At 42.0% G+C, this 15,820-nt stretch overlaps 1 protein-coding gene across 4 annotated transcripts in view; it reads right to left on the reverse strand.

The window, feature by feature from the left end:
* Positions 1–15,820, reverse strand: part of DSTYK (dual serine/threonine and tyrosine protein kinase) — a 50,663-nt gene that overhangs the window by 21,834 nt on the left and 13,009 nt on the right. For 2 of the 4 annotated variants that reach the window (XM_065938239.1, XM_065938237.1), the window contains exon 2: positions 6,818–7,203. The exons of 1 other annotated variant lie outside the window; for it this stretch is intronic. In XM_065938239.1, coding sequence (XP_065794311.1) covers positions 6,818–7,203 — 386 coding nt within the window. Of the gene's footprint in view, positions 1–6,817; positions 7,204–9,093; positions 9,150–10,738; positions 10,935–15,820 lie in introns of those variants that run through there. One more of the 4 variants, XM_065938238.1, reaches the window with a different exon arrangement.

The raw sequence follows: 15,820 nt of genomic DNA on the forward strand, positions 1-15,820 counted from the left end.
TGTTTTATAAATGGGGGATGCCCTAGCACCACAGTCACACAGTTAAGTAACCAAGCCAGGATGTAAATCCAGACCCACCTGACTACAAAGACAGTGTATAAACAGTGACTGAAGGGCCACTGTGTCAGGAATTGTCTGGCCTGATGTTAGGGAAGTTCTGAGAGAAGAATAAAGGATGGACAAGATGATTTCAGGGACCCCAACAGTCCTAGCTTTCTGTGTTAAAAGTATATGTTGGCTACAAGTAAAAACCCCTGCTCTGCTCAAAAAAGGAAGATTAAGACCATAATCTCTGCCAGATTTTCTTCCAAAGAGCTAACCTTGGAAGGCCAAAAGTGAACAAGTGGTGGTGAACTGAGAAAATAGCCCTGTAAGCTAGTCTTTTTAAGAGGGATCAAGGCTACTAGACCTTGATTTTAAAAAGAATCGTGCCTCTAAAGCATACATATCCTTAATAGGTAAATTAACCTATAGTAAGTATTACCAGGTTTCTTAGCAAAGAGCAATCAATGCATTGGTTATATTTCACTATGTATGTTAGTGTGTGTTAGGGCAACGACAGAGAGATGCTGAATTCAAAGAGCATAGAATTACTGCCTAGAAGGAACTTACATTCAGCATTTGCCTGAACTTCCCATATCCTTTTTTAACACATCACTTTTAGTTCCCCTTTCTTTTTGCCCCATAAAATAATGATTTCTTTATTTTAATGTATATTTTTAGAATAGCATTTTTTATTTCTCTTATACATATCACTCTTTGTTTTTTTTTCCCTTGGAAATGGCCATCTTTGACCTAATTCCATATACTCTCTTTTCCAAAAGTATCTGCTTACCGTCAGATAAAAGACTATCACCCAAACTTCTTTCATGTTTTACCAGTCAATTGTTACCTTTCAAACTAGATACATTCCAGAGAAGACATGGTATCTAACTTAAAAGTAAGCAACACTTAACAAATTTAGTTTCATAAGGCACCAAAACAAATGCCAAAAACTAAACACAAATTGAAAGAAGACAGTTTTCTAGTAACAATATTTAATACATTTGGGGGTTTAAATTTTGCATAAACTTATCATTTTTACTTTGATTTGGGGCTGTGAAAGTATTAACTGGAAGGCCAAAAGTATTAACTTTTTGAGTTATTAAAAAACTTAATTTTTATTAAAAAAAAGTTATTAAATAACTTTTTGAGAAATTAAAAAAAAAAAAAAAGTGTCTGTATGGATCAGTGGGACAGAACAGAGAGCTTAGAAACAGACCCACACCCCTATGGTCAATTAATCTCCAACAAAGGAAGCAAGATATACAATGGAGAAAGACTGTCTCTTCAGCAAGTAGTGTCCGGAAAGTTCATGAGTCAGTATCCCAAGGCAATAGAAATAAAAGCAAAAATAAACAAATGGGACCTAATCAAACCTATAAGCTTTTTTACAGCAAAATGAAAAGAATAATCAATATGAATTTCAATAATCAAAATGAAAAGACAATCTACAGACTGAGAGAAAATATTTGCAAATGATGTGACTGACAAGGGTTTAATTTCCAAAATACACACATAGCTCACGTAACTCAACGAAAAAAACAAACGACCCAATCAAAAAATGAGAAGACCTAAATACAGATTTCTCCAAAGAAGTCATATAGATGGCCAACAGACACATGAAAAGATGCTCAACATCACTATTAGAGAGTGCAAATCAAAACTATAAGGAGATGACAGAGGAATGGCTAAAGAAGACACGGTACACATATACAATGGAGTATCACTCAGTCATAAGAAAGAACAAAATAATGCCGTGTGCAGCAGCATGGATGGACCTAGAGACTGTCATACGAGTGAGGTCAGGCAGGCAGGGAAAGACAAGTATCACAGGTACTGCTTATGTGTGGGATCTAAACAACACTGGTGCAAATAAACTTATTTGCACAGAGAAATGGAGTCACAGATGTGGAAAACAAACCTAGGACTGCCAGAGAGGAACAGTGGGGGAGGGATAAAGTAAGCGGCTGTGCTTGACACAGACGGCTGTGTGTGAGAGATGGCTAATCGGGACCCACTGTCACAGCACAGCGGACTCCACTCAAAACTCTCTAAGGGTCCACACGGGAAAAGAGTCTAAAAGAGGGGCTGTATGTATCGCTGATTCTCTCTGCTGTACCCTGAAACTAATACATCATTATACATCACCTACATGCCACCAAAAATGTTTTTAAAAATAGATTACAACAGCAGAATAAAACTACAGCGAGGTACCATCGCACACCAGTCAGAAGTGCCATCATTAAAAACTCTACAAATAACAAATGGTGAAGAGGGTGTGGAGAAGCCTCCTACACTGTTGGTAGAAATGTAAATTAGTATAGCCACTATGGAGAACAGTATGGAAATTCCTTAAAAAACCAAAAATAGAGTTGCCCTATGGTTCAGCAGTCCCACTCCTGGGCATGTATCCAGAGAAAACTATATTTGAAAAGACAGAGGCACTATTTACAACAGCCAAGACATGGGAGCAACCTAAGTGTCCATCCACAGACGAAAGGATATATGTGGTATATATACACAACATACACTTCTACTCAGCCATAAAAAAGAATGGAATAATGCCATTTGCACCAACATGGATGGAGCTAGAGATTATCACACCAAGTGAAATAAATCAGAAAGAGAAAGAAAAATGCCATATGATGTCACTTATATGTAGAATCTAAGCTATGATACAGATAAACTTATTTATGAAACATAAAACAGACTCACAGACAAAGAGAACAAACTTCTGGTCACCAAAGAGCAAAGTGGGTGAGGAGGAATAAACTAAGAAAGAGTTTGGGATTAGCAGATACAAACTACTATATATAAAACAGAGAAACAACAGGCTGCTACTGTATAGCATCTAGAACTACATGCCACCTCCTGCATAAACCATAATGGAAAAGAGTTTGAGAAAGAACATATATACAGACACACACACACAAGACAGAATCACTCTGCTGTACAACACTGCAAATCAACTAAAAAATTATATATCAAATAAAACAGTTTTTAATTTTTAAAGATCAAAAAGTAAAAATATCAATGTCACTATAAAATGACAAATAGATTACTTCCACTGATGGCTACTGAGGGTTATAAAGAGAAAATTTAACTATTTCAACTCATTAGAGTTCAAAGTAACAAAGAAAAAAAATAAGTTTATTTGCAAGTCATTAGACCTTTCTTGGAAATATCAGTCTACTGCAGTTCCCTGAAATACCCCTTCCCAGACATCACCAGGAGCCGGTCACCGTGACAGCGTGCGGCAGTCTCACAGCCATGTGACATGTGCATTTGTCCACAGGGCCAGAAAACACCTGGGAGGGGTAAACAGGCTACTGACGAGAGCAGAAAGCTGAGAGCTGCGAAACAGCCATCGAAAATGAAACGCCACCGTTAGGTTGCAGGAATGCCATCTCAGGCTGAAGAAGTTTAACCACCTCCATTTGTTTTTATTCCTTTTCTTACAGGTGTTCATAGGGAAAAACATATTTAGACTCACATACATCAGACAAAGGCAACTCTAAGGCAGACGACTATGCCCCACTGGACTTGCAGATGGAACAGAAAATAAAAGCAGGTGAGATATACACCAGAGCGAGGGTAAAGGTAAGGATGCGGAAGCATGTGCATGAAGACAAAACCAGTAAACACGGAGAAATGGTGAAATGTACTGCCAACTGGAAAAGGACCATGTTTTAGCACTAAATGAGGTTTCAGGAACGAATGGCTTGATAGTATTCCTCTATTACTGAATCATGAACTGAGAATCTCAGGGGACCCAGAGCTAAAAAATTGGGAGTACTGTAGTACTGCATGTGGGGACCATGTGGTGTGGGGTCCCTGAGTTGCCCTACTCTGGAACAAATTGAAAATGGCTAATTTATGAGGGCTTTAAAGTAAGGTATTAGGAGAATGACCACTGTGTAAGAGGGTAAGGGGAAATTCTGCTTTGACAGTTAAAAATGAACATCGCATTTCCCCTAATTCAATCCTGGTTTCCTTTAGCTAAATGTTTCCTTTCTTTACAACCCCTTTTAGGAACCAAATTGAAGGGCTGTTTAGAGCTAATTCTCTGGTTCTAAATATAACTGGAGCTAAAAAAGAGATCTTTCTCACTGGCAAGAAAAATCTTCAAGGTAGCTTAGGAAATGCTCCCAGCAGCAAGCCAATGGAGACAGGAGTCTAACTACAGTGGCAGAGCAGAGCCTGAGTGCCACAGAGGCTAAGGCCCCTTTGAGGCTCACCATCAAGGGATTCTAAAGTTAGAAATGCGGGGGTCCGTGGCTGTATCCACATCAAAATCACTGCAGTATAAAGCAGATCCAAAGAAACATTACTAAAGAAGCCTCACAAACCACATGAAACAGAACATGGGAGGCTAGAAAATTCTTCAAGAAAAGAGAAGGATATTTCTCATGAAAGAGAATCTATCTATATTTCAACCATGCAGAGAGAAAACTGATTAGGTATCTTAATTTCTCTCCCAGCCAAGTAGCCTTCTTAATTGTTAACTCAGTTTGAGTGCTTACTACATATACATGGGGGTTTCCCTGGTGGCTCAGTGGTAAAGAATCTGCCTGCCAATGCAGGAGATAGGGATTCAATCTCTGGGTTGGGAAGATCCCCTGGAGAAGGAAATGGGAACTGACTCCAGTATTCTTGCCTGGGAAATTCCATGGACAGAGGAACCTTGTAGGCTATAGTCCATGGGGTCCCAGAGTTGGACACAACTGAACTACTAAACAACAACAATGTATTCCTTGAGCATTGCTGGGAAATCTCACCAGTAAGACATGTGCTCACGGCTTCCCTGGTAGCTCAGATTGTAAAAGATCTGCCTGTAATGCAGAAGACCAGGGTTCAATCCCTGGGTCAGGAAGATCCCCTGGAGAAGGAAATGGCAACCCACTCCAGTATTCTTGCCTCGAGAATCTCATGGGCAGAGGAGCCTTGCAGGCTACAATCTATGGGGTTGCAAAGAGTCAGACACGACTGAGCGTCTAATACACACACACACACACACTTGGGAAATAGCTCTCACTTTCTTTTTTGTGACTTTATTTTATCAGCTCAGCTCATGGGACAAAAGTAAATGAGCATTAAAAATCAAAACCAACAAATGAAGAGATACAGAGAAATCAATCAAATAATGCACCTGTCCTACAGATGGCTTTGTTCACACTCCAAGACTGTTTTTAAAAGGCAAGAACAGGAAAAATCACCACCCAACCAAATTTCGGCTATTTAACAGTGTTTTTTAAGCTGTAGGTCAGAATACATTGTCAGATCATCATAGTGGGTTGCTATCATTGTTTCAAAAAATGAAGTCAAATAGAATAGAGGAGAAAATATCAGTGTGTTTTGCAAGAAGTAAAAGTACTATTTCATGAAACTTTATTCCTAATGCACACATGTATATATGTACTGGGTCCTAATAACAAAATGCTGTTTCTGAGCATGAATTAAAATCTAAAAAAGTTTGAAAACCACTGAGCTCTTGGAAACTGAAGTAATTAGACCAGAACAGAATACTATAGAGACTGTGCTTGCATCATATACTTACGAAGCTCATGAGTCAAGTGAGCAGGCTCAGCCAATAAACAAGGATAGGAGTCACCCGAGAACTCTCGCATTGCCCTGGGGCTGAGAAGGGCACACACTCGGTCTGAACACACAGGAAAGCCACCAGTGATACTGAGCAGAGGGAAAATGCTGGCCTGTATACTAAATCCCTCCAGCATTTACTGAGATCAAAGATAGCCGGGCTCTGGAAGGAAATGGGACGACAGTGTCTACTTCCAGAGAACCATAGGCCAAAGCCACCATCGAAGGCCTTGCTCACTGACTGAGACACCAAGCCTTCTGGAACAGGAGTCGGTGAAGCGGAGAAGAAACTGCTCTCCAAGCCCTGCCCAACCAGCCCCTCCTTCCCGGCACAGCTCAGCAAGGAGACGAACCCTCTGTTCCGAGCACGCCAGCTTCTTCTCTCCTGCCAGCTCCAGATCCCTGACACAGGCACCCTCCCTGCCCAGCCCCGTTCTCCTGGCACACTCACACCCTCTGCCTCTCACCCTCTGGCCTGATAAAGCAGCCCAGTCCTAGCTGAGCAGCAGCCAGGGAAGCCCTGCACCAGGGACAGCCCTTCCCAGGCAGAGCTGTAAACACCAGACAGATAGTGCTGTCTTTTGGGAAATGCCACAGGACCTGTGTTCTCTGCAGGAGTTTACTTCAAGAGAGAAACAGACACATTCTTCAGGTGATACATCTCCATACCTCTTTGTTTGAGCCAGATCTGTCCTCATGTTCTGAGGTCCCTTGGAAAGTAGGAGACATGACCTGTCTCACTTAGTAAATGATGGCAGATCTAAGGAAAACTCAAAAGTTCTTCACTTGTTCTCCTCTATAAGAACATCAATCATATGATTGTTCCTTTTAGAAAGGGAGGGCTAGAGACAATTCTAGCCACGCCTTCCTGCTAAGAAATGAAAAGGGATTTCTAACCCTGATCCTCTTTCTGTAAAGGCAGGCTGAGATGTAAGGATCACATTCTTCAGTTTAGAAAGGGATTAGACAAACTGCCCAGGGCCTTGCAGCAGTGGAGGCAGGGCGGGGCACTGCCACAGTCTTGTCAGGTTTTCAGCTTCCTAGATCACGTTCCTTTGACTCTATCTGACAACGCTCAGAGCCCACAGGACACATTGCCAAAGTACTTTCTGAGAAAGCTCAGATACAATGAAAGCTGGTACCTACGAGTGCAACTGTGTAAAGACAAGATTGGTACCTGTAAGAGAGCATGGTGCATCGTCACCTCCAGTTCGGCTAAAACATGGGCAGCGTCCTCACTGTCCTCTTGGACCTCCAGGTCCTCCTCAGGGATGGTCTCCCAGTCGCCCTGGTGAGCAACCAGCGTGTGCACTAGTTCATATTGGCCAGGGAGCGCCAGGCTGACCCGAGTCTGAGTCCCATAGGTGAAGTGGAGGCGCCGAAGCTTACAGTTCTCACCGCCCAGCTTGCTGGTGGGAAGCACCTGCACCCCCAAGAGCAGGTTCAACAGCTGGCACTTGACATTACAGTCCTGGCCGAGGATCAAGACGCAGGGCAGGCAGTCCACCATCTGCTGGAGGCGCTTCTCTTCCTTGGGTGGGAAGGAAATGCAGCTCAGCTGGCCTGGGCGGGGACAGGGGTGGAAGGAGAAAGGAGTACAGAGAGAAGAGTGAGGAGGGGTAGACAGAGACTGACACAGAGACCCCATTAGATGTCAGCCTCCTAGAAAAGAAACTTCTAGGAAGCTCTTGGTTGAAGGAGATACCAGAAAAACATCCCAGTCAGAGAAAGTTTCTCAAATATCACATAGGATTCCCCTCTCTGGCTCGCCCCCAGAGCAGTTCTTTCTTTCCAGAAAGGTGACAATGACCTAATGTGCCCTTCCCGACCCGGTTTCAATGAGTGGAGGGACAGCCTAAGGAGTTTACAAGGACTCCATCAAAGAACATTAAACTGACAAAACCAGAAAAGACTACGCTACTGGAATGTGAGTCCAAGGACTGAATGCATGCATTAATGCTCAGACGTGTATGACTCTTTGCAACATCATGGACTGTAGCTTGCCAGGCTCCCCATCCATGAAATTTTCAAGGCAAGAATACCTGGGGATTCTTTACCACCGTGCTACCTCAGAAGCCCGCAAGGACTGAATACAAATCAAAATAAAAATCTTCCTTGTGACACAAAACCTAACACTTGAACACAAAAAGTTTCTTTAAAATGACTCTACCACATGCAGTTTCAGTTTATTTTCCTTATTTATAACATATCTTATTATAACTAAATGTGTATAGTCTTTTAACACACATACATTGAAATAAAATGTTATTTGAGTGTGCATAAGCATAGAATCTTTTCCAGTTCATTTCTCTGATAGCTGGTAACAGCATTCCAGCTGCCAAGTCATTTGTTTTCTTAAAACACTGAATTAAGATCACTATCTCTAATCAAATCATATTCTTTCAGTTTATGGAAGACAAGACCCCGAGTAAGACAAAGGGGAAAGGACTACCTGTTAGGATAAAATCCAAGCAAATCAAGGAAGATTTGATGTATCTCAGAAACAGCCTTTCAGGATACACTCATCTATACTGCAAACTTCCACAAAACAGATCAAATACACTCAAGAGAAAACAAAAGGCTTCCTAAAGTATAAGAGCTTCTATATGGGAAAAGGAACCAGAAATTTGTTGACTGGAACTCTCTGATTCCGAACTCAATCACTCCCCAACTTGTTCAGTGACAGTGCCTGCCCAAGTCTAAGATTCAGGCAACTTCGTGTTTCTTCAGAAAGGCACAGACACACAGTTCTTAGGCTGTTAGAAAGCCGATCTGTATTTGAAGCCAAATACATACATCTTCATTAAAATTTAGGGTGGCACCAACTGAAGCAGTACTTGTTTTAGTCATTTAACCATGAGCTGCATTAAATCATACATAAGCTGTTTATTTTGTTTATGTAATTGAAGCAAGAGAGGCCAGATTCATTTAAAAGGTTGTCCTACTTCTGACTACCTGCATGCGTCCCCCCAGTCAAGTCCAACTGACTTGACTTGTTGTCCCCTCTGTACAACAACAAGGACTGTAGCCCGCCAGGCTCCTCTGTCCATGGGATTCTCTAGGCAAGAATACTGGAAGGGGCTGTCATGCCCTCATCCAGGGGATCTTCCCAACCCAGGACTGAACCCAGGTCTCCCACATTGCAGGAAGATTCTTTACCATCTGAGCCACCAGGGAATCCCAAGAATACTGGAGTGGGTAGCCTATTCTTTCTCCAGGGGATCTTCCCAACACAGGGATCAAACCCAGGTCTCCTGCATTGCAGGTGGTCTCTTTACTGACTGAGCCAACAGGGAAGCCCCCCAACTCTACCTATCCTGCTACAAACTCACTATTTTAAATCTTCTCTCCAACAAATGGCACCAAAAGGTTTAAAGAAGTTGGCTTTCACTCAGACCCCTTTATGGACTTCATTAAGCCCCCCCTTTCATGTCTGCCTGCTAAGTACATCACCTGGTCAGCACACGCACACCAGCACCACCAGACACCAAACACGGAAATCTATTCTCCTGGGAAAGAGAGGAGACAGCAAAACGTTAACCGAGGGCCCAACTCTATGCAAGGCATTATTAAACACAAGGGAAGAGCACCAGACAACTGGTCTAATTTCTGACTTACAAACTAAAAGCAAGGGGACACAGTCCCTTGTGTATGTGACCACTCAGTAAGTAGGGAGTCCTGAGGCCCTCCATACCTCACTGACAACTAAACAGCATTTACTACAGTTGTCAGGGAGGAAAAACAATTTTCCTCTACCCTTTTAGTTTCCTCTGGCTGGGTCTAAGAATTAAATTGACATGAGAAAGATTAACAGTAGAAAATGAAATTTAATTACATACACATGAGGAATCTGAACATGAGAGATTTGAAAGACAGGTTAAATGAGATACATATGTTATCCTGGACTGAAGGGGGGGGGGCAGGGGGCTGGGTCTTCAAAGGGAAACAAGGCAATTCACAGAAGAATGGAGAGAATAAATGTTTGGTACACAAATGTTTGCTGGGCCATCCAGGAACAACTGAACATAGAGAAGATTTTGACCCCCGACTATTACACCTGGTTCATACTACACTGTAGCTAGCTCTGGTGATAGGCCCTCTATATAAATTCATTTAGGCAGTTAAGGTAAGGAAGATAAAAACTCTTGCTGAACTTTTTGTTTCTTTAAAAAAACCAAGCCTAAAGTAATTCTCATACCAAAGAGACACATTTTGGGATGGCAAATCTTGCTCCTCTTCAGACTATTCAGTCATATGTTTATAATTACCAAAGGCAGGAGGAACCATCATATTTCTCTCTGTATCCTCAACACCCAACACAATGACTAAAAAATAGTGTTTTGTTATCTGTTTGCTTGCTTTGTGTAAGAATTTACCATTTATTTACCATTGAGAACTGTCTACAGAAAGTCATAAGGGGCTCTACTAAGTACTCAGAAAAATCCAGTAATATGATGAACAGTCCAGTACCATGAAGAGTATAGGAGCAACCATCATTCCTAACAACGCCCTTCATCTCAACATGGAAAGCAGAGGTGGGCAACAGAACAAGACCTCCCCATTCAGCAGCAGGATTTACCAACCAGGCTCTGCCTGAGCATGAGGGCTCCTGCTAGATCTGCTCTTACCTATACTTCCTATCTCTCTTTCCTCCCAGTCCTCCTCAGATCTCAGGTGGCTGTCTAAGTAAGCTCATACTGACACCCTTCACAGAGCCCATAACAAAAGCTGGTCCATAATAACAACAGTGAGTCTAAATGAGTTTTGTGACTACTGCTGTTGCCAGGAGAGTGGGTAACAGAGAACGAAAACCAACCAACCATTTTTCAGGACCAAAGGGAGAGATCTCAACACCTCTGAGACTACAGGAAAACCAGTAAACCACGTGGCACGGGCCAAAACCAGAGCAGACACATCCATTATTCATCTGACCCAAAGTATCACACCCCCATCTCTGCAGTGACAGAAACAGTCACTATAAATAAACTCGCTGGAGTCAAACAACTGTAGGCCAGTGCAATAGGAGAGGGGGCTGACAGTGAGTCCAGTTCAAATTTTCGTCTCCAGGCGCTTTGCTAGGGTTGTGTATGCAACTTACTAGACAGAGAAAAGATCTTCAATATGGATATCTGCATCTGGTCTTCAATATGTCATTATCCAAGCTCTTTGCTTCTCCCACCATTCTTTAGTTTTTTCATTGCTCTTCAATGTGTCTACAAGATTTGAACGAGAGCATGGAGAGAAATGAAGTTGAAACTAGACGGTTCCATTCCTCACTCCCCTTGGCAAATAGTCTGGTGAGGGCGGATCACAGCAGGTGGCGGGTGGAGCACCAGCCGGGGCCTCACCGCTGACTGGCCCTGTGACTCTGGCAATCCACTTGTTTCTCTCAGCCTCGGATTTCTCATCTGTGAACTAGGGAGCTGGATTAGATCATCTTTAACATCCTTTTCAGTTCCAAAATCCCAGGATTCCATCAGGTTTTAACTGTTGAAAGAAAAATAACTGAGGGGGCTAGGCTGTTGGTCTGGTTGTTTTTCAACTACAGGTGAAATTAATTAGGAGAGCTCCCCTGGACGGCTACAGCTGCAGATCCAAAGGTGAGGGAGCAAGCGGGGGGCTCTGAGGGCCTCCTGGGCAGTCTCAGCAGTTCTCTAAAGAAGAGATGAAAAACAGGAGAATGACAGGAGCGAGGAGGAAGAAAACCTGTTTCAGAGCTAAAGCAGCTGCTTCACTGACAGTTAAAGGATTTTCTAGTTAATGAGGTTTTCTTCTGTAATTAATATAACAGCATCTGCATATGGGACTGCCAGAAGGTAACAGCACCGCCTCTCAGCTGGAACACATTAACCCTGCCAACTCTGACTGCAGGAAAATTCAAAGCAAATTGTCTTAAAAGCCAAGACATTTTTTTTCCCCTTTATGATTCTTAAATACAGATTATCTTGGTTTGGGTTACTTCTAAACAAATGTTTCAAACACAAGAAGGAGCACCTAAGCAGCAGTGCATTTTGTTTATCTGTTTCAGATAATGAAGGGGAACAAAATATATCATCCCAAAATATGCCTCTTTGACATACTATTTTGAGGTTATTTTTAAGAAACAGCAGACACAGGTGAAGCTCCGAAAACTGAGAAGTTACTTTTTCTAACAGACATTTATACTTAAAAGGGAAATCTCCCATTTGTAACGGTATATTCCTCCAGTTTCAGAAAGAGGAGGACTCAAAATGTCTAGAAACTCTTATCAATGCAGAAGACAATCACTTAAAACTGCCTAACAACCTTACCCTTGTTTATTGTGCTTTTCCAGATAACCACCCATAACTGACTCCCCCCACCTCACCCCACCCCAGTGTGTTTTATCTTGAGCTAGAGACAATATTGAAGGTACTGGCACGCGCCATTTAGGAGTTACTCAGTTTCTCCTGGGGAGCTCCCATCTGTACACATCTGTCGTTTTTCCCTCATTAGTCTGTCTTTTTATAAAAGACAAGTCTCAGCCAAAAACCTAGAAGGGTAGAGGGAAAATTATTTTTCCTCCCTCACAATAATATTTACTGTAATATTTATTATTATGATATAATAATAAAATTATATTATATTTAATAATATATTCTAAGTACATCATTTTATTTGCCTCATCTCATTTAATGCTCACAATCCTACCAGACACAAACTATTATTATCCTCATTTACAGACAAGAAAGCAATGACTTAAAAGGTACAACAGAACAAAAAAGAAGTCATGTTTCTCTATTCATTTAGGGCGGGGCAGGAGCTGTTCCTAGGTCTCAGGGGGCCAGATGAATGCTTCATGGTAAACAATCCCTGAAGGGTGGCAGAACATACCATCCCCCAAAAGGCCTCTTTGGCATAAGGATGCTTTGAGCTAAAGGCACTGAACAAACAGCAGGTATGAGAAGGGCACTCTGACCTCCCTTCTCTCTTCCTGAAAGCAAGAAATAAAACCCTCACTGGGAAGATGTCCTCCCTATAACAGAGGAAAGCAACACCCTTATTACTGGAGTTGAGGTCAAGAAAAATCTGTACAAATAAGCCTTGTTACACTAACCAGCATCTTGCTGGTTACTCCCCCACCGTTAACTGCCCTGTCACCTTTTCCTACTTTACTTCTCTTTGTCCAATTCAGTACACAAAAGCACAACTCTGTTTCTTTGGGTCTTCATTCTTTTCTGAGGACTCCCACCTACAGATAAAATTCAACAATGTATTTATGCTCTTCTCCTGTTTATCTGTCTAATGTCAGTTTAATTCTTAGGCCCAGATGGAGATAACAAGAGCCAAGAGCGGAAATTTTTCCTCCCCTACACCCCTACCACACATTCTCCCAATGTGGGGCCAAACACAACTTAGTAGGTGCAGGACCCCAAGTAAAAACAGACTGAGAGATTCCTTATGAAAACTGCCCAAGACCATGGGGAATAAAGCCTGGGGGGAAAAGACAGTATTACCACTAGGTGGTGAACACTTTTTAAAAATGTTATTCTACCTAAGAGCTCTTAGAGTCCCTTTTCTTAAAAAAAAAAAAAAAAAAAAAAAAAAGTAGGTACTTTTCAGAGAAACTTATTACTCCTCTCATCAGTTAGTCTGTATTACCCTTTGGGTTGACGTTAAGGTAGAGTTGGCGAGAAGTAATGCTAGTAACAACTGATGTATCTAGTGATCCGTTAGGGCAGGTACTTTGTTTAAATTGTTTTTAGAGTACAGCAAATCCCCTACATACAAACCTTCAAGTTGCAAACTGTCAAAGATAACATGTATTCGCACGTCCAGTCTCGTACCTTAGTTCTATCTGAGGAGGCACTGTCAGTCTCTGAGGCATGGGAACCAAACAGATCAGTACATGAAGACTGCAGCAGCCCTTGAGAATGCAAACCGCTGCTACTGTGTCATCTATGATAAGGAAAGGAGAGCTACTATCCAGACATCACTGGGTCGTTTTTTCAAGAGGGTAGATAGAATAGAATCCAGCAAGAAACCAGAACCTGTGCCACAATCATCAGGCGTGAGTGAAACTGCAGTTTGTTCTCTGTCTCCTGTTGCTGACGATCCTCAGCTCCACCATCTCCCCCCTCCTCTCCCTCCTCCAGTCAGCAACTCTTCGCCTATTCACTCGATGCCAGCCCCTGTATGCAGCTGCTATACCATACTTTTCAATATACTGTACTGTAACATTAAAAATGACTTTTCTACTTGTAATTAATGTACATCCATACTTACTAAATGATTAACCTCCATTTTGTAAATCACATAAATCAAAATCGTCATTAAGTCACATAAAATGTTCCTGAGAGCCTGTAATCTGCATTTTAATCAACACAATGAATTGTAAAAGGTTTTATTTCGACTATAGGTGAAATGAATATATATTAATAAAACTGAATGGTTTTTAACTGTCAAAAATGACTTATTTTTTGTTTGTTTTTTATGTATTGTGTGAAAAGTATTATACAGACGTATTAGAGTAAAGTACTATATAGCCACTTGTGTGAGTTGGGTACCTAGGCTAGCTTTCTTGGACTTACAAATAAACTGGACTTACGGACGCACTCCCGGAACAGGATGTGTAGGGAGGGGACTTACTGTGGTGGATTTAGAGCAGCACGCTCTCCTTCGTGCCTGTTTTCTACCCCAATCAATGGTGCGAGTGAAGGCCAGAGTAAGGCACAGTCCACGGCCAAAGAGGGGAGGTGCCGTATGGAGTGAGTAAAGTGGAACTCTATCTTTGCTTCCTACTCTTGCAGCTCCTAAGGTTGAAGGGGCTTCAGCGTCCCTTCAGGTCTCAGCAGAGTTAACTACTGCAATACTTGTTCCTGATATCCAAGGATTTCCCTCCTTTGGTAAAATTTATTTATGTCACCTTTAATACTGAACTTGAAGTCCTCTCTGTAAGTGACTGAAATAAAAAGATTTTGTAAGTCACTGAAGTAATCAGTGACACAAAGTTGCACATCCACAAATAGGTAGTGATGTTTTATTTCTTATTAACTACATGTGCCAAGAGTAAAGAACAAATCCTAAGTTGAGAAATGAATCAGTCCTTCTACTACAGTCAATTCTACTACAAGCTTCAAAGTACTGAGCTACAAAAAACCCCAGGAGTTGTGAGAGAAATAATTCTGCCAAGAAACATTTATCATTTCCAAACAAGCTCTCTGACCTTCAGCTAAATTTAAAGGATTCTGAATTATAGAGGAGGTATTCCCATTTAAGGAAAACATATGCTTAGGTAGTCTGGGTTTCAGAATTGTCAGGATCAAGTAATACAAGGCATTTTGCTCGAAAGGGATGGTTTTTGAAGATGAGCGACGGAAACACACTCAAGTAGCCAACGCTCTTGGCAGCTGGAAGTCAAGCAAGCAGAAATGTCATTCAAGCTATCCTACCTGGGGGTCATGTTAAGATCCTGAACAGAGTTTGAAAAGCAGACTGGACTGGACCTGGAAAGAGGACATAACACCACCACTGCCCAGCCAAAGACATATCTTCTGGGAGCTATGTGAAGCCAAGAGACTGCACTCAGCAGCCTGCTGACAAGTTCCATTCCAGGAGAAACTGCCTGAGGCTGGCCACGCTGCAGAGGGAACAGAAAGGCAGCTGAAGCTGTGATTTATGGGATGCAGAGGTAGAAGCAGCTCTTCAGGAAGCCAACCCCATGCTTCACTGAGGGAAGGCATCTTTCAGCTACTAACCATTAAGAATGATCCAATGGTGGGAATGTGTTAAAGAGACACAGGAAGCAGCCCAAAGCAGGGCTGACTGACCAGACTTGGGACAATTTAAGCATGAAAAAAATTTTTAAATAAGAAGAAGAAATTAAAGTCCATTGAAAAAATTCAGAAGTCCACATTGGTATAAACAATAAACAAACAGTGGAAAAGGAACACTCTTCCATCCCAAATACTAAGACATACAGAAGAAACACAAGTTAGAAAAACCACCGAGGCAGGTGCATGTGCCTGTGCTAGGTCGTGCCAACTCTTTGCAACCCCACGGACTGCAGCCCAACAGGCTCCTGTGTCCATGGGATTTTCCAGGCAAGAGTACTGGAGTGGGGTGCCATTTCCTTCAACTGAGGTAGGTGGGTATTGTCAATGGACACTAGGTCCAGTGGTAGGAGATATCTTCAGGAACAAGATTATCATTGAAATCTTAG

This window comes from Muntiacus reevesi, chromosome 5, assembly GCF_963930625.1.
Source record: "Muntiacus reevesi chromosome 5, mMunRee1.1, whole genome shotgun sequence".
Lineage (NCBI taxonomy): Eukaryota > Metazoa > Chordata > Mammalia > Artiodactyla > Cervidae > Muntiacus > Muntiacus reevesi.